General features: G+C 48.5%; 1 protein-coding gene across 4 annotated transcripts in view; it reads left to right on the plus strand.

Moving 5' to 3' along the window:
- The window catches only part of EDC3 (enhancer of mRNA decapping 3), a 61,653-nt gene extending 39,810 nt beyond the window's left edge, over positions 1 to 21,843 (plus strand). For 2 of the 4 annotated variants that reach the window (XR_006293238.1, XR_006293237.1), the window contains exons 5-8: positions 13,937 to 14,090; positions 16,532 to 16,749; positions 19,367 to 21,550; positions 21,636 to 21,843. Coding sequence is in view for 2 of the 4 variants with exons in the window: in XM_043555016.1 (XP_043410951.1) it covers positions 13,937 to 14,090; positions 16,532 to 16,749; positions 19,367 to 19,701 (707 nt within the window). In the remaining 2 variants the exon portion in view is untranslated. Of the gene's footprint in view, positions 1 to 13,936; positions 14,091 to 16,531; positions 16,750 to 19,366 lie in introns of all 4 variants that reach the window. The other 2 variants (XM_043555016.1, XM_043555015.1) reach the window with 1 other exon arrangement.
- The last annotated feature ends 343 nt before the right edge of the window (positions 21,844 to 22,186 follow it).

Raw genomic sequence — 22,186 nt, forward strand, 5'->3', positions numbered from 1 at the left:
TTGGTTTCCATAGAACACCCAGTGCTCATCCCAACATGTGCCCTCCTCAGTGTTCATCACCCACTTTCCCCTCCCTCCCACCCCCCCTTCTTAGTTTTTTTTTAAAGGTCTCTTATGGTTTGCCTCCTTCCCTCTCTGTAACTTTTTTTCCCTTCCCCTCCCCCATGGTCTTCTGTTAAGTTTCTCAAGATCCACATAAGAGTGAAAACATATGGTATCTGTCTTTCTCTGTATGACTTATTTCACTTAGCAAACACTTTCCAGTTCCATCCATGTTGCTACAAAAGGCCATATTTCATGCTTTCCCATTGCCAAGTAGTATTCCACTGTGTATATAAACCACAACTTCTTTATCCATTCATCAGTTGATGGACATTTAGGTTCTTTCCATAATTTGGCTATTGTTGAAAGTGCTGCTATAAACATTGGGGTACAAGTGCCCCTATGCATCAGCACTCCTGTATCCCTTGGATAAATTCCTAGCAGTGCTATTGCTGGGTCATAGGGTAGATCTATTTTTAATTTTTTGAGGAACCTCCACTCTGTTTTCCAGAGTGGCTGCACCAGTTTGCATTCCCACCAACAGGGCAAGAGGGTTCCCATTTCTCCACATCCTCTCCAGCATCTATAGTCTCCTGATTTGTTCATTTTAGCCACTCTGGCGTGAGGTGATATCTCAATGTGGTTTTGGTTTGTATTTCCTCTTTTTTTTTTTTTTTTTTTTTTTTTTTTTTTAGTATCAGGAGCTTTTCTTCAAACGTGGCATTTGAGGCAGATAAATGCAGCTGTGGAGAAGTGGTCTTCTTCACCCCTCTCCCTGTCCCACCCCAAACCACATTATTATCTGGGCTTCTGGGAATACAGTTTGAAAACCATTGTTACTGAAGGATCTTAAAGAACAAAGGAGGAATCATAATCATTTTAATTAAGTAGAGAAGGAACTAAGTACAATATTCATTTTGGTTTGAGGGTTTGAATATAGGGAATATAAATCTAGAACAGTAGTAGCAGTTATAGGAAGTATTATGGAGATGACTTAATTACATTTGGAGCAAAATCAGATGTGGTGTGGCTTTTTTGTAGACAGTAATAGGGTTTTGATGTATTTGGTTTGCTGAGTATAGAAATTTGCATGTGCTTTCCACGCTAAAACAAAAAATAAGCCGACTCTGAGGCTAAGAGAGATTACCAAGTTATTTTCCATCGGTCACTGGCAGATTCTGGTGGGCATGCCTCTTTACTAAGGTAGTTTCCCTAAGTGGCACTGACAGTGTAACTTGCTGAACTCCTTTGATTTTTACCACCTATGCATAGGCAAACAGCCTAGCTCAGAATCAGGCTTAATTTGCCAGATTTTAAACTTTTCAAAGGCAGCTGTCATCCAACAGGTCTGATAGTACAGATTCTGCTATTTATCTACCCCTATGGCTCCCCTTTTTTACTGCCCTCATTAGTAAAATAAGCTGCCTCTGCTGGTGGCTCTCTGAGCTGAGGTGGTTGGGCCATGCGGTTGTCATTTCCCTGAAATCCCTGAGCTTGGGGAGATATAGACTGCCTTGGAATGAAGTGGCTAAAAGGGAGGGAATGATAGACTCAGGAAAGATTCTCAGATCTAAAAAGAACCTGAGAAAACATTGCTAGAGTAGGCAAAGGGGAGGGGTAGGAGTTTTTTCCTACTATACATTCCACCTCCCTAACTTGATTTTTGCACCTAGTTTAATTTAATGACCGAAATAAAAAGTTCCCTGTCTTACGTGAAACTTTTCCAGAATTGCCATTAACAAACATACTACAAACCCCATGAGCTGGTCCTCAGCCAAGAACTCCGGTATGGCGGCTTGTGTATAGTGACCAGTTGTACCTGACTGAGGCATGACAGTGAGAGGAGGAGAGGCCCTGCAGCTTCATGCCATCTGGTTTTCCTCTTTGTCATCAATAGTGATCAGGAATGCAAATGAAGCCCTTTTGCCAAGCAGGGTCTATGCTGGAAGTAGAGCAAGCGAGCTGTTGCCTTGCGGAGCAGCTTCTCCTACAGGTGGTTTTCAACTCTGCTCCAGGAACAAGAGACAAGCCTCAAAGTAGGTTTTTACTGTTATTCAGATAGTGCACGGCTGGGGGCACTTTTCCACTTGGGTTTACTATGCAAATGTTACAGTTAGAATAGGCAGACTATCTGGAATAGGTGGGGGAATAACCTAAGACCATCAAATGTTAGTGTTAAGTTACTTGATCACTTAGTATGATTTTCTCATTTTACACATGAGGACATTGAGGCCCAGAGAGATAAAGGCTCTTATAAACCTTATCTGTTATATTTCATTTTATCTTCCAAATGTGGATACGTTAAAAAGGAAGAAGAATATAGTATAAGAAGAGAAGGGCATGTAATAGCAAAATAGACTGCAGTCGTTTCTTTTTAGTATTCCCTCAGGAATGGGCCAGCTTAGATCAGCCTCTGGGGGGAGTGACTTGGCTGGCTCCCCAACTAGCCTTTGAGCATTCGTGTCCTAGAACCCCAAATACCTTGTTTTCTGCTAATCCCCAGGGTAGCAAAAGAGCAACATGTTTACCACCCATTTGGTGATGGCTTGGGTTTTGGGATTCTGACAGCTTGCTGCTGGTATCCAGCACACTAACTGCATGCTAAGTGGTGTCAACTGTTTCTAAGCCGTTATGCTGTCATTGCTTACACTCCTCTTGGCAGTCCTCTGCCAACTGTGTGTGTGTGTGTGTGTGTGTGTGTGTGTGTGTGTGTGTGTGTGTGAGATGGGGGCAGGGTTCTAAAAGGTCTGTTGATTGGGAAAACACGTTCAGGAAGCAACTAAATTTAGCTCTTTGTTTAACCCAAATCTTTTCTCTCTAGAAAGCCTTTTTGAGTCCTTTGATAGTGCTGTTTCCAACAGTCACAGATTGTCAGATATTCCTCCACTTGGACTTACCCTGCTAAATAACGATATCCAGGAGTCATATACTTGTGTGTTAAGTTTGGCTATAAATAGTGTGAGATGCGTGTGCGCTCTCTGTGTTCGGTGGTAAGCGGTCCCCAAAGAACACTAGTTAGGAGAGAGATAAGGCTTCGAAGTAGAATCTTTGCTCAACATTCATAATACTCTAAAAGAAATACTTACGACCATTCGGTCAGAATACTGTGCTTATTTTGTGTAAGTGACTCTAAGACCTTGCGTTCGTTATTAAAGTGTATCAGAAAATGGGAAGATACCATATATGCCTAGAGTCCTGTGAGCGTGGACATTAATTGCACTGGATATTGAGAAGCAGGAGAGGTCCTGAAGGCTGGGCTGATGAGGGACGGCTTCACAAAGGGAGCAGGACAGAAGCCTTGAACCACTGGGCAATCTTCGCTAGGCAGAGAGGAAGAGGAGATGCGTGGGTGGGCTGGTAGGTGCTGGTGAATAGTGTGAAAGAGCCATGGGAGATTGGCCATTGTCTGGTTTGGCCAGGGCACTGAGTTTGCATGGGGGACTAACAGGAATTAAAAATACTTTGGACCGGAGCACAGAGCCTTGTGTGCATATGCTGTCCTTGTCCTATGCCATAGAGAGCAGCTTAAGGGTTCTGAAAATGACATTATCTCAAATCTCTTTTAGGAAGACTTTTAGTCTACGAAGACTGGTCTCATGATAGAATTCAGGGTACAGTGGGAGGACAGAGGGATGAGAGCAGCAAGACTGGTTGAGCTCTGGACATAACTCATTACCAGAGGTTTGGGGCTCTGAGTGGAAGGAAAGAGCTGTGAGAGAAATGGTACAGAGGAGTGTGATGGTTGGAAACAGGTAGAAAAGGGTTGAGTGGGCGGGAGTGTTGAAAGGCATCAAGCCCGTGGGGCAGGAAGAATGGCCGTGAGCGTCTAGTGGTAGTTAGACTGCGTAAGTCTGCAGTGGGCCAAGTCTGCATGGTTTTGTGATTTTTCTGCCCGCAGTGCTTTGTGGCTGAGCTCAGAAAAGACAAGCAGTAGAGTTACCTCACTGAGAGAGAGGTCAGGGAGTTAATGCAGGCTTCAGTGAGGAGGCATCTGTAGAGTCAGAGAGCAGAGTTATAGAGCCAAGTTGGGGCTACTGAGCCTATTTCCTTCTCTGTAAAGTGGGATAAAATTGTCAATTAAATGAGATCATGTGGAAAAGCAGCTAGTACAATGCCCAGCTTGTGATCGTTAGTATTTGACTTCAAATAGAATTGCAAAGGCTGCCTCAGTAAGGTTATTTCAAAGCATCTACGTTTATAAAATTTCTACCACGTGCCAGGCACCGTTCTAGACCCTCTGGGTAAGTCATTAGTCATTGTCTGCCACCTCAGGGGCCTCAGGAGTAACTAAATGTGTAAACAAATAATAGAACTGTGTACAAGGTTTAGAGGTGGCAGAAAGGGGATGGTGGGAACCTGTTTTAGGAGAAGCAACAGCATTGTGATCAGTGTCATAGTATTGAAAGTTCATTGGGTATTTATGATGACTATGTCACGGGCACCATTCTGAGTACTTCACGTGCTTGTCACAGTTTTCACAGCACATCTGTGAGATTGCCCTGTTCTCCTCGTTTTGTTATTCCCATTTTGTTGGCATTAAGTGGTCCAGTAAACCTTTCAGTCAGGAATGACTTTAAAGTGTCTCGAATTCTTCATTTCCTGAGTTCTGATAAATTCTTCTTGGGTATATTTAAGAACCCTTCCTATTGGGTAGAATTCTTGTTTAACTTCTGCCATTTGTTTTCCACTGTGTAGCCTCCTTCAGCCCTCTAGTATTTAGAAGCCCAGATGGGAGGCAGTGGGGGGGGGGGGGCTGTTGGTGCAGGCCCCAAATCTCTGCAGTTGTCCCATTTGCTTTGTCTGAAGGATGTTTCTTTGCCACCATACTATCTGCCCACTGAGATTTGAGGAGCAGCAAATGTATGAGGAGGATGACCGGAAACGAGTTACTATTTACTGTCTTGCAAAACGATCAAGTCAAAGTTTAAGTGGGGCTCTCTGGTCTGAGCTCCCTTTGCGTCCATTACCACTTACCCATGCCCATTTGTCTTGGTAAAAGCAGTTCTGGTTCCTACTTCGAAGGGGAGCTGCTGGTGAAGCCACAGTTGGTTTGTTCCTGCTGCTTTATTATGGCTTGCCTCTTTATTCTTCCCACCTTGGCTAACTGAGTCTTTGAGCTTCAGTGGGGATGTGTCTTGCTGTCAGGACAAGCTTGACCTTCGGCATTTCAGGCTGGCAGTTGTCTTCCACACTGGCCTTCCATTTCTGCCTCTGAGCTCTGGCTGCCTGCTTCTGCCTCTTGTCACTGAGAGTCCCTTAAGAAGTATTCTAATCCTTTCAAGACCAGCAGTGTTCTTCTCTCTTGAAGAACAGGTAAACAGGAAATCTGCTTTGCGTTTCTATGTGTGTTCAGTAGGAATTCAGAAAGAAATAAATCTCTGAGTTTAGAAGTGGCCACTGAAGAATTTTACCGTAAGAGTAGTGAGACTTCCTTCAGCGCTTGTGCTCCTGAGAGCTACAGGGACACATCAGGAGGTAAATTCTAGGAAATGTTCTGGATCAAAACGCCTGCACTAATACACCTGTGCTGTGCCAAGTGCCACCATAATTTTGCACTGAACAGAGTTAACCTAGTTTTTTAAAATTGTGTCTCTGCTAGCAGACTTCCTCGACAGTGACTTGGTTGATTTTAGGAACCTCAGATTCTAACAGAGTTGAGGGTATGTTTACTTTAGTAAACATATGTTTACTTTAGTATGTTGTCCTTCAGAGTTTGGGGGCCTGGGTAATCAGGTAGATACTTGTCTTAGGCCTGAGGGGCTTCGTTGTAGTCATTGGCAATCTCATGAGGTTTTAGAGCAGTATTGTTAAGACGGTGTCTTGGCTAGACCCTTCCCCCAGTAATGAACATTTGTGCTTCCTACAGTCTTTGCATGGGAAAAGGTCTCATGACAATTTTTGCAAGAGTTTTAATTTAAGAATTTATATACTTTTAGTTAAATTTTTTTAAATTTATTATTTTTTTATTTTAGAAAGTGCAAGTTGGGGGCATGGAGAGAGGGAGGGAGGGAGGGAGTCTTAAGCAGGCTCCACATTCAGCGCAGAGCCCGATGCGGGGCTTGATCCCATGACCCGGGGATTATGATCTGAGTTGAAACCAAGCCACTTAATTTAATTTCACCAGGTGCCCCTTAATTTAAAATTTAAAATTTAAACTAAGGCCTGGAGGGTCTGGAAACTAGGTATATATTATGACCTCACAACTGAGCTTTGATATATCAAAAGCTGCCAGTTGGTCATTTTATTGTTTTTTTTAGAAAATGATTTGGTCTTTGTGAATGTGACCACTTTGCCAATATGTATCCTCTTCCCATTTCAGAGCCACAGGTGTCTAGCCAGAGTGAGGAAGGAGTTTGATTTCAACATCTGCACCATCCACCATCCTCCTTAAATTCGACATACCGCAGCTAAGTCAGTCGTCCCTTCCCAGCATCCTTGCCTCTTTCCCATTCCTGTTCCTTTCAGTGCAATCGCCGTTCTTTAGGTGCCTGGCATAAAATAGGCAGCCACCTTTGCCTCTTCCTTCTCATAAAAATTCATGACTAGAAAGGATCCTAGAGGCCATTTTTCTCCCTTCCCTTCCCTTCCCTTCCCTTCCCTTCCCTTCCCTTCCCTTCCCGTCCCGTCCCGTCCCGTCCCGTCCCGTCCCGTCCCGTCCCGTCCCGTCCCGTCCCGTCCCGTCCCTCCCCCCTCCCCTCCCCTCCCCTCCCCCCTCCCCTCCCCTCCCCTCCCCCCTCCCCTCCCCTACCCCCTCCCCTCCCCCCTTTTTCCTTTCTTTCTTTCTCTCTCTCTCTCTTTCTTTCTTTTCTTTCTTTTCTTTCTTTCTCTCTCTCCCTCTCTCCCTCTTTCTTTCTCTCTCTCTCTTTCTTTCTTTCTCTCTCTCTCTTTCTTTCTTTCTCTCTCTCTCTCTCTCTCTCTCTCCCCCCCCCCTTTCTTTCTTTCTTTCTCTCCTTCTTTCTTTCTCTCCCTCTTTCTTTCTCTCCCTCTTTTTCTTTTCTTTTCTTTTCTTTTCTTTTCTTTTCTTTTCTTTTCTTTTTCTTTTCTTTTCTTTTCTTTTCTTTCTCTCTCTCCCTCTCTCCCTCTTTCTTTCTTTCTTTCTCTCCCTCTTTCTTTCTCTTGGCTGGCTAGGCAGGTGTCCCTTTTCTTCCTCACCTTTCCATGTGCATCCCTCCCGAAGCTGCAAGCTGGGTGAAGAGGACGACCTTCCCCAATAGAGGAGGGCCGTTCTTGGGTCAAGGGTATACAGGTGGCTCCCCTGCTAGAGCCTCCAAACAAGCTCTCAAGGTCTATTTGTAGGAGAACATAGGGGAGTCAAGCTTTCGAGACCAAATGAGGTGCTGCATGTTACAGTCTGCCTTCAAGAAAGAAAGCAAGAGAGAGAGAGAGAGAGAGAGAAAGAGAGAGAAAGAAAGAAAGAAAGAAAGAGAAAGAGAAAGAAAGAGGGAGAGAAAGAAAGAGAGAGAGAAAGAAAGAAAGAAAGAAAGAAAGAAAGAAAGAAAGAAAGAAAGAAAAAGAAAGAAAGAAAGAAAGAGAGAGAGAGAGAGAGAGAGAAAGAAGACCAGCCAAATCAACCCTGGAGATCTGTGGGGTGACAGATGTCGTAGCCCGCGTGCCCTCACATCCTTTTTTTTCCTAATAGCAGATGTAGTGATTCCTTCTGTAGCAGCCCTGGCAAGCAACTTTTGTTTATCCTCAGTATTCATTTTGGCTTCAAGCTCTCCTATTCCTACAGAGTCGCCCATTGAAATGGTCATGGCTTTTTAGTTTCTTGTGCTACCCCACAGGTTCCCTGTGTCATCTGATACCAGTTCATGGTCTTTCTGTCTTCGTTAACTTCCCCCTGCATAAAACAACTTGGCCTTTAAAGCCTTCTGAACTCTGGGCCCGCCTGCTACTCTAAGCCAGCCTTCACGTCAGCACCGGGGCTGCAGGAAGGGAAGTTTTCATCTGCATGTGTCACACAGATTCCAGCCTCTGGACCTTTGTTCATGGTTCCTCCCCACCGCATCTGGAGTACTCTCTCTCCTGTCATTCTGGCTACAATCCTGCCTGTCTTTCAAGGCATAGTTCAGATTGAGAATTGATACCTACCACCTGTAGCCCCTGATTTGAAATTGATACATGACACTTGTGCTCAAGACCACAGTTCAGTCTGTGTATTCTCTGGTATCTGCACATATTTTTTGTTTTCAGCTAGATCATAAGACTGTGGGAACAGGGTCTTTTTTCATGTTCTTTGTATTTACTCTGTCTTTTGCCACTCCCCACCCCACCACTGGCTTGAAGCGTTATTACTCTGCCCACATTCGTTGGTCCTATTTGAAGGCACTTAATTAACTTTCTGTTTTCTACCCCCCAACTTTTTTACATTGGAAACAATTTCAAACTTTCAGAAAAGTTGCTAGAATAGTATAACGAACACCAATGCGCTTTTCGAACACCATGCGCTTTTCCTTTAGATTCACTTAACATTTTGCCACGTTTACTTTGTATATAAATGCAAGTACACACCTGAACCTTTGAGGTTTAGTTGGAGCACTCCTACTTCCTTCCATTACCCCTGCTTGCTTCCCTGTGCGCTCAGCACGGTGCTGTGTGTACAACCACACGGTGAGATGGCTCTCAGGAAACTTTAAAAAAAATTTTTTTTTTCAAAGTTTTTATTTATTTTTGGGACAGAGAGAGACAGAGCATGAATGGGGGAGGGGCAGAGAGAGAGGGAGACACAGAATCGGAAACAGGTTCCAGGCTCCTAGCCATCAGCCCAGAGCCTGACACGGGGCTCGAACTCACGGACCGCGAGATCGTGACCTGGCTGAAGTCGGACGCTTAACCGACTGCGCCACCCAGGCGCCCCTGGAAACTTTTAACCCAAATGTGTCCTCATGTTCACTCCATATCCACAACCTTCCAGTTGTCCCAGTAGTGTCCTTCGTAGCTGTGTTTATAGTCAGCAGTGGTGCATTACAGTTAGTTGTCATCTCTCGTTTGTTTCCTTTTAACCAGGACGATTCCCACAACTTTTGTTGTCTGTTGTGATATGGACATTTGTGAAGAGTCTAGGCCAGTTGATTTGCAGTATACTCCTTAGTTTTATTTACTGATTGATTGTTTCCTCTTGATGTGATTCGTGTTAACACATTTTTCCCAGGATTTTGGTGGGGCTCTGTTCTATTCAGGGTATCACATCATAAGAATAGACAGTGTCAGTTTGTCTCACCACTGGGGCTGACTTAATCACTTGGTAAGGTATTGTCCACCGGATATCTTCTTCATAAAGCTCCTTCTCCCCTTCATAATTAAGAAGTAATCTTGTCAGGAAGTCCTTTACACCCTTGAGTCCAAGGCTTGTTCCAGTGGAGCTTTAACCTGAAGAATGAGGTCCATTGTGGACAGGGCGTTGGTCTAGTTGTTGTAAATGGAGGAAGGAAGACGTGAGGAGAGAATCCAAAACCTCTTACCCACACTTAACCTTTGGTTACAGCTGGGCTGTTGTCCAGCTGCAGAATGGAAGGCGCTGAGGCTGTTTTATAGGTGTCCTTTCCCATTCATTCGTTAATTCAACACCTATTGATGTAGACCCTCCACCAGGCCCTGTGCTAACACTGAAGGTACAAGAAGAACAGGTTACAGCAGCAAATGAGACATACATGGTCCCTGCCTTCATGGAGTTTACAGTCTGGCAAAGTAGATAGTCCAAAACAAAAAACAAAACAAAAAACAAAAAAAACCCCCAGTTGTTTACAAGTTGTATTCAGCACAGTGAAGGAAATAAGCAGCATGCTGAGACTGAGGGCTCAAAGAAGCTGAGACCTGAAGAATGAGGAACCAGCCTTGAGTGTGGGTAGAGCATTGGAAGAGAGAAGAGAGGCCCCAGAGAGGGGACAGGCTTCCTAAGGCCAGAAGGGAGTTGAGGTGTTTAGGAGCCAAAAGGCAGCCAAGGTGCCTTGGAGCATGGTGGGAGTTGGGATTTAAGGTGAAAGGGGTAAAGTGAACAGGGCCCAGATCATGGGCCCTAATAAAGAGTATTAAGAGTATTTAGGCTTCCTGTAACACATTCTTCTTTCAGGGATACACTGGACACCAAATTTCATTTTGTGGTAGCTTTAATGTAAATCTACAGGGGCTTTCTTGTACACTGTGGGTCTGAGGGTATGAACTTACCGGTGGTTTTTACTCCAAAGAAGAACGAGTGTGTTTAACTACAGAGAACAAACCGATGGTTATTAGAGGGGAGGTGGTATGGGGATGGGTCAAGTAGAATGATGGGGATTAAGGAGTGCACTTGTTGTGAGGAGCACTGGGTGATTAAAATAAAAACTTCAAGGGCGCCTGGATGGCTCAGTTGGTTGAGCGGCCGACTTCGGCTCAGGTCATGATCTCACAGCCCGTGAGTTCGAGCCCCGCGTCGGGCTCTGTGCTGACAGCTTGGAGCCTGGAGCCTGTTTCGGATTCTGTGTCTCCCTCTCTCTGACCCTCCCCCATTCATGCTCTGTCTCTCTCTGTCTCAAAAATAAATAAACGTTAAAAAAATTAAAAAAATAAATAAAAACTTCAAAACAAACCCAACCAGTGTGATATTGCCCCACAGTTGAGTGACCACCACAAAATGGAATCAGCATTCATAGCCCCGGAGAAATCACCATGCCCGTTAATGAGCTGTGCTCCTCATTGATAAGACCTGGGATGCACACAGCCTTTCTAACCAAAGGGCCATGTCTGTGTGAGGATTGAGTTTAGATCTGAGATGACACTTTGTGGTGGGAGCCTTGTTACATAACCGAAAGGCTGGGAGGTTTGAGGGACAGGGAAGGATGTACGTGCAGAGGCCGCTGGAGAAGGTTTGGACATGGTGCTTGAGGGTGTGAGAGTGTGTATATATGTCCATAAGGGAGGCAGAGGCCTGAAATAGTATGTAGTGGAAGGAGCCGTGTGGAAGTGACAAAGGCCTGAAGAAGGGGAGGCCACAGCAGGCACCGGGCTGCTGGCCAACGAGGCTGTATTGCTCTCGCAGCTTTGTGCTGCAGAGTGAGCTCCTAGCCTGTATGGGGTGTGCCTGAGTCGTTTTCCTTGATACCTTAAGGTTAATTAGATCCTAAGATGTGCTCTTCTTGTCACGAACTGGCTATAATCCTGTCCCCCTTTCTGGTTTCGCCGACAGCTGTAAAATACATACTAAGAGAAACCCTACTGACTGATCTTACTGCTTTGGTTCCTGAACAATAAGGATCCACCTTCCAACCCAAACATAATTAGGCTTGGCTCGTGTTCAGGTTTGGCAGTGTTATTGTTTGCAATTTACACGCTATGTTCTTGGTTCCCTTCCTTTGGAGTTTATTTTATTCCCTCTGCCTGTTTCTGATAAGCCAGTCTGACTGGTTGGACTTTGTGTGTGAATGTGGAAAAGGAACATTTTGTGGTGCTTGCACATTCCTTTCAGAGGAACTGAGTAGGGTATGGTGGAATCCTAGACCCTGTAACTGGCAGACTGAGCAGGAAGGAATCCTGGCCTTGTCTTTCCCTAGGCTACAAAGTGTGCCGGTTCGTCAACGGTGACCCCTTCACCCCACTTCCCCGGCCCAGATCAGTGAGAGGCTGGTCACTGATGTGCAGCTCTCTGCTGTAGCATTTAACCAGCCAGGGTTTGGGGTAAGCTCTCCTCCCTGTACTGTGAGTTCTGTACCCTTAAGTGCCGAGGAGACAGGTAGCAGAAAATGCTCAGTCTGCCTCCAGAGAGCCCTCAGAATGGGAGGGGGGGTGCACATGCACGCAGCACACGACATAGACCCAGAGAGAAAGCTTGATTTGTAGGGTGGCAGGCTCAGACTCACTGCCTCGATCCGTTTCAGATCCAACAGAAAGCACATAACTGGGTGAAGAAGTGCACAGGCTCGAGGGAAAGCTCTCTCTTGCGTGACTTTGCAGGTAAAGAGGGGTTTGTAGTAGGCGGGTGCATGGCTTGTCTGACAGGTTAGGGTTGTTAGTGACTTATGACTCCCGAGAGTTCACTGGACCTTTTCACACCACTATCAATGGTTCCTAATTAGTTCTGATAATATGTGCGTGTCTGGAGCAGGCCGTAAAAACGACTGTTTTAATCAGCTGTTGACATGCAAGGTCAGGCTGCAGCCTCCCTAGAACTGACATTTCAGAGAGTGGGAGAGGAGACAGCCTGTGTTCCTAATGGCGCTGTTTGTGCCAAGGCGGGAGTAGGACTCAAGCAGGTGGAGGGGTTCGGTTAACCCGCAGGATAGTGTCAGCGTGGATGTGTAGACTTCTTGTATTATCATCATTACATAAATTATTATTATTTCACCTTCCCTTGAGAGGATGTAGACCTTGGTGCTTTGGGTTCAGTCTTTGTGCTTGGGTTCCTGTTGTTCAAATGTACCAGTCTCGTTCTGTGTGATTTTAAGAATCTGTGTAGGGAGGACTGGATCCCTGGTAGAACTTCAAGAAATTATTCCTGAAATGATCAGTGAGGAAGACAAGTTTTTCTATAGAGGGTTCTGGAACCAGTAGGATAATGATGAACTTCTTGACAACTCCTACCATAGAGTTAGGCCAGACCAGAAATAGCACCAGGATTGCATCATGTGTATGTTTGAGTACTTGATGAGAACCCACCTCTGTTGATGAATGTTGCTGAGACAAGTTGAAGAGGTGGGGGGCCAAAGAAGTGAAAGGTTTTATTTCCCTGCTTTGAGGAGTTTACAGTCCAGTATAGATGAAGACACAGGATCTAAAAAGGCACCTGATCCAGCCAGACAAAACTAGTTACCTGCAATCCCATGATGCCTTGCCAGTTGGAGTCTGTGTGTATCAGTCTGTTGGTCCGTAAGGCCAAAATGGGACTCTTTGGCAAAAGTCAAAAGACTGCTCCCTTGGGGCCAGTCCAGTGGCTTCTAGTATTTGTAAGGTGGCATTGGTTGTCAAGATGAGCTGCCCATTACAGATCACAGTTTTTTACTTCGGCATTTCTTTCCTGTCCTGGTTTTCCTGGGCCCTGAAACAGCTCCTGGTGTGTTGGAACTGATGCAGGTAAGACTCTTTCAAGTGTACCAGCTACTGCAGACCTCGGCCTCACGAAACCAAATACTTTCCATGGTGTGCTTTCAGTGACTGTGATTCTCCCTAACATTTATTGAGTTTCTTTCTTTATGGCAAATAAAATGTTGAAGATTCTTCTCAGTAGCTTGCTTTTTTCTATGTACTCTTTCCCTGAGGTAGAAGTGTTAGGTTACACTCAACCCCAGATGGGGAGAAAACGACATATTATTTGAGGAAACAAGTTGCTCGTTGAATTTCTTAAGCAAAGAGGAAGGACAGAGTAGAAGAGAGGAGGAGGAGGAGGAGGAGGAGGAGGAGGAGGAGGAGGAGGGAGCAGATGGGAGCAAGTCATCCGGCCTACACAGTGAGCAGCAGGGAGCAGAGTGTCAGGAGGCTTAGCGTCTGTTCCACTTCTGGGGAAGAAGTCCTGCTTGTGAGGACCAGCCCCACTGCCAGGGATGGCGTTCCCCCCACTTTGGGAAAAGCGTGTTCCCTTCTGACGTGGCCGATAGGTTGCTGTTACATGCTGTGCCGCCTTTTCTGGGTAGTAACAAAATTGATCTTGGTAGACTTGGCTTTTATGGCTAAAGCTAAATTGCTAAGAGCACTGAAGCTCGCCTCTGCTCTTTGGTAACATGAACAAGTTGTTACTCCCTTCCCGTCCACTTCTTGAGCCCTGGAGGGCTGCATAGCACACCCCGGTCCCGATCAGGCAGATGGGCCAGGGGAGGGTTGGTCTTAGAGTCTTGGCTTTCACAGAATCCTGGATTGAGTACACCCACTTGTGGATCTGGTTTCCTGTTATCACTTACCCTTTCTCTCCTCACCTCCTTTTGAACTGCAGACTCGGGCCTGGTTGTCCCAAGTGTTTCCTATGAGCTGCATAAAAAGCTGTTGTCTGTGGCCGAGAAGCACGGGCTGACTCTGGAGCGGAGACTGGAGATGACAGGGGTGTGTGCCAGTCAGATGGCATTGACCCTACTCGGAGGACCGAACAGGTAAATAAATGCCTCCAGACCGGCAGGAGACAGAATGGTGGGCAGGTGCTGCTCGCCGAGGAGTTTGTCAGTGTGAGTCCCTCTGTGAAGTCACTTTCCTGGGTGCTGCGAGGGGTTTTTTGCCCCTCTTAACCCTTTGACCCTTTCTCTCCCTAGTAATAGCTGGTTCATGACACTCCTGCTGGCCACCAGAGGCCTGCCTTCTGTGAGCCTTCAGAGACGCAGCCTTTGGCACTTGTCATTCACTTCAGACAGGCTGGGATACAAATCAACCCCAAGTTCCATATCTGAGAACTTCTGGAGCCACCCTGACAACTGGGTGTGAGAGCTGGAGTTCGGTGCCTTCCTACCTGCCCTTGGGCCCAGATATCAAGAGCAGTGCTTAATTTTATTTGTGGTCATTTACTGAGATCATGTGTGAATCCTTGTGCTAGGACTAGGGACACAAAGAAGAACGAAATACTGCTCCTGCCCTCCGGAAGGCTGGTGAGGTCTCCAGAAAGTACGATGCTGTGGTAGAGGAAACAAGAACGTACAGGAAGCCACAGTCCTATTCCAGGCTGGGCAAGTCAGTTGTCCTACCTGGAGCAGCAGCATCTAAGCTGCGTCCTGCGGAGAAGGGGGAATTCACCGGGGCAAGCAGGAAGGGAGGGCAGGAGCAGGTGTCGGGAGGGAAGGTGCCGAAGGCAGAAGGAATTGAGGGCATGGGAGTGGCCAGGATCTGTGATCTTGTGTGGCTGGAAAGTAGGGCTTTGGACCAGCTGAGCAGTCGGGAGCTGCCGAAGAAACAGCAGTGTGGGGGCAGGGTGCGAATGTCCTCACCAGGTCACATTCCTCTCCAGCTGGCTTCTTGGGGCCGGTTGTCCTTGTGCCTGTCTTCTCCCTGCGTTGGAACTCTCAGGAGGCCACCTCCAGCTCCTTTGCAGCAGTTGCTGGTTTTCCTTTGAGAAAGATCACCACAGCCAGTAATCTTTGTCATGTGTGTGGGGTCCCACATGGTTTATCACTGTGCTTGCACAACAGTGTTGAATTTGATCTTCATAACTTCACTTCGAAGGTAAATCTAGCCTGGTGTTTGAGGCTGAGCAGGCTGAGGCTCACAGAGCTGTAAGACTCGCCACGTTGACACTGCTGGTACTTGGTGGAGCCGGTCTCCCGCCCAGATAGGCCTGGACTCTGCCCCCTGCCGTGGGGTAGGCGGTGCCATGGTCTGCTTTGAGTCCTGACAGGGTGCCTCTGTAAGAGGAAGAGTCCGTTTCAGGAACAGACACGGGTGAGTCAGACGCCACAGCGCAGCAGTATCTGTCCGAAGGGAGAAGTACTTGTCGTATTTCCTTAAGATGCAAACGTAGTGGGGGAAATGAAATGGTTTGGTGTATAGGTAGAGTGCATTGCTAAATTCCCTAGAATTTATTTGGAGGACAGAGGTTTCCTTTTTGACTTGAACAGCATCTGTCATCTTCCTCCCTTTGGGAGAGTAGGTGACGGTCACTGCTAAGCAGGGACCTGAGCCTGTTTTTTGCTGTCCATCTCTAGTTGCCTTCTGCCCTGGAGGCAGAGCGTACTGTCTGTGGGTTGGGAACAGCTCCAGAGTTAATCCTCCAAACCTCCTTACTTGTGGCTCAGCTTTGAATGGCAAGAGCTGGAAATGACTTCGTCAGGAAGTGGGTATCCAAGGGAGCTGCCAGCCTAGGAGACCAGGAAGCCCCGAGCCTGCTGCCTCCTCTGTGACCAGTGCTATAATGTGTCAGGCCCTGTTTAAATGCTGTCTATACCTCCATTGATCCACACAGCATTCTAGGGAAGAGGTACCATCCGTACCTACGGTGTTGCCCTTATTAGCTTACTGGCAGCTTGGTAAAGAGAACTTGGTTTGGCAACTGATTGAGGACGATTTAGAACTGCCATTTTCAGTACTTGCTCTGAGCTTCTTAGGAGTTGAGCCAGAGTAATCCTGGAAGACGTGAGCCTTGAGCTGGATCTCAAAGAAAACGTGGGTCAGAATTTGACAAGGAGAAGCAGGAAGGAGCCTTACAGGTACAGGACAGAGCGGGGCCAGCCTTGCTTCAGTGGAGCAGCATGTTGGGGAAGAAGAGTGAAAGCTGTAGAGGTAGAGAAGCGTCTTTGCTAAGCAGGATTTGGACCTCACAGGGCACATAGAACAGTTCAGTGGTTTGATCGGAAAGCAGTGTTCTGGCAACCGTGTTATATGGAACAAGATCTGGGTGAACTGCCTAGTGAGAGGACCCAGCAGATGAAATGACACTGATGTGTGGGACAGGGCCAGTGCCACCCTGTAGACCTGGGATGCTGTGGATTTTGGCCCCCTCGGGGCCTGGGACTGTCAAAAACTCTGAGAGCGACGGGTGCACTCGTCTGGTTTAGGGTGCAAGGGATTGGCAGGTCTGCAGCTGATAGCGCTTATTTACCTTCTGTTCCAGGTTGAATCCCAAAAATGTTCACCAGAGGCCTACAGTGGCCCTGCTGTGTGGCCCCCATGTGAAAGGGGCTCAGGGGATCAGTTGTGGAAGGCATCTAGCCAACCACGATGTCCAGGTCATCCTCTTCCTGCCCAACTTTGTGAAGATGCTGGAGTCCATCACCAACGAGCTGTCTCTCTTCAGCAAGACCCAAGGCCAACAAGTATCTAACCTCAAAGGTGAGCATTTGCTAGGGCTGGGCTAATATGGCAAGCCCCCGAGCACCCACCCACCCCCGCCCCGCCCCCTCTTGGAGCTTGGTGGTCTGGTGCTGCCGCCCAGTGGTGGCATGTGGAAAAGCACCACAGGTGTAAAGTCTGTTCTGTCTGTAAGTTTTCGTGCATAAAGGAAGTACTTAGGGTATTGACCTGCCTACTTCCCATCCCTTCACTGTCCTCCCTCTCCCACTTCTCATATGGAGAGCTGGGGACCCATTTGTTCATTTTACAGAACAGGCACTACTCCTGACACTGAGGATGTGGTGGATTTTTTTTTTTTTTTTTTTTAAATCCATGCTTCATGGACTTAGGTTCTGGTTAGGACAAAGAGACAAATAAGTAACGTTTCCATTAGGTCAGATGGTGGTCAGTGTTACGGAGACAAAGCAGGGAAGGGAGCTAGAGAGTGTTGGAGTGTTCGAGAGCTGGGTAGAGAGTGGCAGAGACCTTTTAGGGTCTGGTTGTAAAGAAAGGACCTGTGGATCACTATAAGGGTTTGAATGTTAACCCTGGGTGAGATGGAGAATCACTGGAGGAATAAGTAGAAGGAAGATAGAATCCATCTCAGGTCCCAAATGATCATTCTGGCTGCTGTTTGGAAGTAGACTAGAGGTTTACAAAGAGAGGTGTTAAGAGGCTCCTATGATACACTGGAACACAGACTGGTGATTCTGGTAGAGGGGGTGAAGGGTGGTTGGTTTCTAAATCAGTTTTTAAGCTAGAGGCTGCAGATTGGATATATCCGATGTGACAGGGAAGGGTTAAGAACGACTCCAAGGTGTTCGGCCTCAGTCACCTGAAGGATGGAGGTGCCATCCTGAGATGGGAAGATTTGTGGGAAGAGGTTTGGGCAGGAAGAGCAGAAGCTCAGGTAGAGGTGCTCAGTGGATAGGCAGGTGGAAATGTTGACTGATACAGATGGGTCCGCAGGTGGGTGAAGGGGTCCGGCCTGGAGGGCCAAGTGTATAGGTGGGAATGAGCCCTGATGAGCTTGGATAAGCTATCTCCTAGGAAGAGAGAACAGGTAGGGAGTTTTTTGTTTAGAAGTCAGGGAGGGGGAGCCTGGGTGGCTCAGTCAGGTTAAGCGTCCTGACTTTGGCTCAAGTTGTGATCTCATGGTTTGCAAATTCAAGCCCTGCATCAGGCTCACTGCTGTCAGCACGGAACCTGCTTCAGATCATCTGTTCCCCTGTCTGTGTCCCTCCCCCTGCTTCCCCCCCCCCCTTCTCTCTTTCTCTCTCTCTCAAAATAAATATTAAAAAAAAAAAGTCAGGGAGTTGAGAGACCAGCTTAGGAGAGTGGTCAGTGAAGGAGAAGGGAAACCAGGAGAGCTAGGCACTTAGAAGGTAAGTGAAAAGCAGGGGTGTGGTGCCGTCAGCTCTGCCAGCAAGCAGCTCTAGGTTAGGCTCAAACGAAGACTGGGAATCGACCACTGGATCTAGCAGTGCGGAAGCTCCTGATGATCTTGACCAGAGCAGTTTCAAGTGGGGGGGGGGGGGCAAAGTGATTGGAGAGGGTTTCAGTGTGAGCTGGGGAGGAGTGGAGAGAAGAAATAGGAAGAAAGGGCTTTGCCAGGGGTCAGATGGCAAGTTGGGGCCAGACCCTGGGCCAGAACCTCAGTCTCCTATCAGGCCAGGCTCCTGGGTGCACATAGAACGTAAGACAGCACTCTTACTGTTGAGAGCCTAATGGCCCACAGGGACATCCCCCGACCCCTCATCATGGTGGCTTATTCTAAGTAAGGAAGCCATGAGTCCATAATTGAGAAATATCATTTCTTTAGGCCAAGAGCCAGGAAGGGGGCCTGCTGTGGGTTCCCCCTCTTGAGATCTGTAACATGATGCCCTTTTCCAGGTAGTTCTTCCTCTGGCTACCCAAAAAACCTCCCTTTTTCAACTCTAGAAGCTAAGTCTGAGGATGGTCTGAGTTTGGTCTGATTTCTTCTATTCTCAGTTTATCCTCTTAGGTTGGTCAAGACTTAACATACTTGTTGACACCTATGCTGTCCCAGAGGCTTGGTTTGAGCAGGGAAGCTTTTTTAAATGCCTGGAGAAGTGATAGGTTTCCCTCTCCATTCTTAAGATTGGGCTGGAAGGACGGCCCATTTCCATGAGATGGGAGGGCGGGATGAGCAAGGCCCAGCTGGTTCCTGAGGTGTGAGTAGGCTAGCCCAAGGCAGAATAAGTAAGCGTGTGTTCTCTTCTGGCCTGCTTGCAGTTCTGGGGCCAGTCAGCCCACTTCTGCTGGGCTCTGGGCAGGGCTCCCCCTTCTCAGAGCTTAGTCGGATGTGCATTCCTGTGCCCAGAGGTGGCCTGCACAGCCATCAGGACAGTGCTTCGGCCTGGGGGTCTGTGAGAGGTCAGTGGTCCGTCGGGCTGACGTGCCCTTGGTCTCTGGTGCCCAGCCCAACTAGGCCTTGGAATTTCCGGAGCCCGACCCAGTCTTGAGAAAGCCAGCCTGTGGCGAGGCTCGGAGTGGTGTCAGAGCAAGGTACCCTTGGGGCCTCGTGGGCTCTAGTCCCTACCTGGGCTGCTCTCTACTTAAAGCGATTCCCAGATGGTGCTCTTTCCACCTGCAGATCTGCCCACTAGCCCCGTGGACCTAGTGATCAACTGCCTGGACTGCCCCGAGAATGCCTTCCTGCGGGACCAGCCCTGGTACAAGGCAGCTGTCGCCTGGGCCAATCGGAACCGGGCACCGGTGCTCAGCATAGACCCTCCTGTGCATGAAGGTGAACAGGGCATCGATGCCAAGTGGTCACTGGCTCTGGGCCTGCCTCTACCACTGGGGGAGCGTGCGGGCCGCGTCTACTTGTGCGACATCGGCCTCCCCCAGCAGGTGTTCCAGGAGGTGGGCATCAGCTACCACTCACCCTTTGGCTGCAAGTTTGTCATTCCACTGCACTCTGCCTAGAGGAGCTCTGGGCGCTGCAGTCCCCTGCTGCTCCGGACACACTGAACTTGACAACGAACGCCTTAAGGATGTGAAGCTTCATGGACCTTGTTAAATTTTTTCGCTTTTGGATTTGTTACTTCTGTGAGAGAACAGATCATATTTAAAAATGACCTGTCACCTGCCCTTAGCCGGGGAAGGCTTTCCCACTGGGTGTGCAGGGTGGGTGGCAGGCTGAGTGGCTCTAGGCATCTCTACACTTGGCCCCCTTCGCGGCTGGGTGGGGCTTTGTTTACAGACTTAGGCAGCTCACAGACCCGTGTTTCAGGTTTACAGTCACTGGGGCCTGGGCAAGCACCTTGTGGGATGGGGTGGGTCCTGTTTGGGGGCCCCTCCTTGCCGGAGCTTGCGGCTTCATCTCCCCTGCTTCCCTAGCCGGGCAGCCCCACCTTCTGATTATGTCGAACTGGCTGTGCTGCAGTTGCCCGCTAGAGGGCAGACTTGCACTCTGCATTCATTTTGAGGGCTTTGAGGAGGCTTCCTTCCCAGAGCCCCACGACAAGTTGATTTGGGGGCTTTTGACCCTTTCTCCTGAGCTGATGCAAGTTTTATGCTGGGATTTCTTTCAGGGGTCCTTCCTTTCCACTCCCATCGCTCCGAGAGGCAGGGAAGGGGGTGACATCAGGATGGTTTTACTGTATTGGGATTTTATACTGTTTTTCTGTTTTCAGCATAGGTAGTATAAGGTTATGTTACTGTAGAACCACAGTGCCCATCTTGCCAGCCGTGCCCCCCAGCCCCATACTCTCTTTAGCTGGGGGCAGAGCCTTTGCCTAGTCTGGGGCCAGAGCCCTCAGGGTGCAGCTTTAATGTTCAGTATTGGGGAGGTCCCTGGGGGAGCCTGGTGCTGAGCCAGAAGAGGCTCCCTGGTGCTTCTGTATTCGGCTACCACTATCCCACCCCAACTTCCTTGCCTGCATATGTACCCCAACTTCCTTCTGCCCCCCCCCCCCCATCTTTCCCCTGAAAGGGTCCTCTGCAGCTGTCATCCCAGAGCAGGGCGCATGCCCCTCCCCTGTCTGGGCTCCACCCCAGTTCTTACAGTGTCTGGGCTTTGAACCCTTTATGGTTGTCCACTCTAGATGAGTAGGCTTGGGGCCAGCCCCCTATCTCAAAGATGCCAAAATGAGTCTAGTTCTAGATGAGCTAGCTGGTGGGGCTCAGCCATAGGAACATACTGCTGCTCAGGTCCTAAGGCAGTAAAGCCCTTGGACCTTCACAGGCTTAGGCCTTGGAGGCTGGTTTCAGAACAGGAGCTGTGCCCTGGAGTCCCTGGCAAGGGCCCTTGCAAAAAGCTCATGCTTTTAAAAGCCTCTTTCAGGAATTCAGGCTTCCTTCTGTTCTCTGCCCACCCACTCTGGTTAAGGCGGCGAGTGGGAGGGCTCGCCAAGGATCGTGGACACAGGGTAGGCCCTGGTACCTTGGGTTTCAGGCTTCTTATCACTTTTCTTATAGGAGCATAGCCAGGAGCAGATGAGGCAGGGCAGAGGGCTGGTCCCTCCTTTCCTCCCATCCTCCCTCAAACAAATTGTCTCCAGTAGCGGGAGGAAGCCAGACTATGAGCCTTGTCGTGTGTATCCTCCCTGAGCTTCTGCTCACTCTCAGGGCCAAGAAGCTCCCAAGATGGGGCCCTCTCTTTAGAGGCAGGGTCATAATCTGAGGAGCAGTGCTGGATTACAGGCATTGTATGTTGTAAGCAACCATTAAGCAGATTTTGGGTGCCTGCCTGTTAATGCAGTTAGGCCCCCCCTTGGGTACAGTGGAAGGAAGAGCTCGAGGAACCCCAGCCCGACGGACTCTGCTTGCTCCGGTAAGTTGCAGTGGCCCTGGGGTGAGGACCGTGTTAAGGGACCACTGGGAGCTTATGCCCAAGCCTCTCCGTCTTCTCCCTGCAGGTGGCTCTGGAGCCTCTTCCTGCCTTCAGCCCGGGCCTTCTCCAGTGGTATTAAAGATAAGCATGATTCCTCTACCTTCGGCTCTTTTCGGAGGCCTCCTGCCCCCCAGTGCCCAGTCCCCAAGGGGCCCCAGTCAGGTGGTCGACTATCACTCCTGCGGTTCTTGGGGAACTAAAAACCAGCACTTAAAATAAAGCTGAATGACGGAGTCCTGCGCTCTGTGGTAAATTGCTGTGTAGGCTGCAGTGAGGTACCGCCACTCGGGCCATAGGAGCCCAGCTTGATCATTTCATGTCTGACAGCCTCCGGGAAACCAGCTGTCAGGCACGTGGGGCCTCAAGTGCCAGCCGGTGACAGGGCTGGAAGAATACTAACACTAGGCGCCCCTGCCCAGGTGCAGCAGGCCACTTCCCCTAGGTTGCACGGGCTGAGGGGAGCAGGTGCCCTCCAGCAGGTTCCCCCCGCTTCTGAGGCTCTTCTCCTGGGCCCAGAGGGACCCCTGGCTTCTGTCTTTCCACTGGCTAGCCCTTCCGTGCCCAGTTCACACTTAG

This window comes from Prionailurus bengalensis, chromosome B3 (genome assembly GCF_016509475.1).
Source record: "Prionailurus bengalensis isolate Pbe53 chromosome B3, Fcat_Pben_1.1_paternal_pri, whole genome shotgun sequence".
Classification (NCBI taxonomy): Eukaryota; Metazoa; Chordata; class Mammalia; order Carnivora; family Felidae; genus Prionailurus; species Prionailurus bengalensis.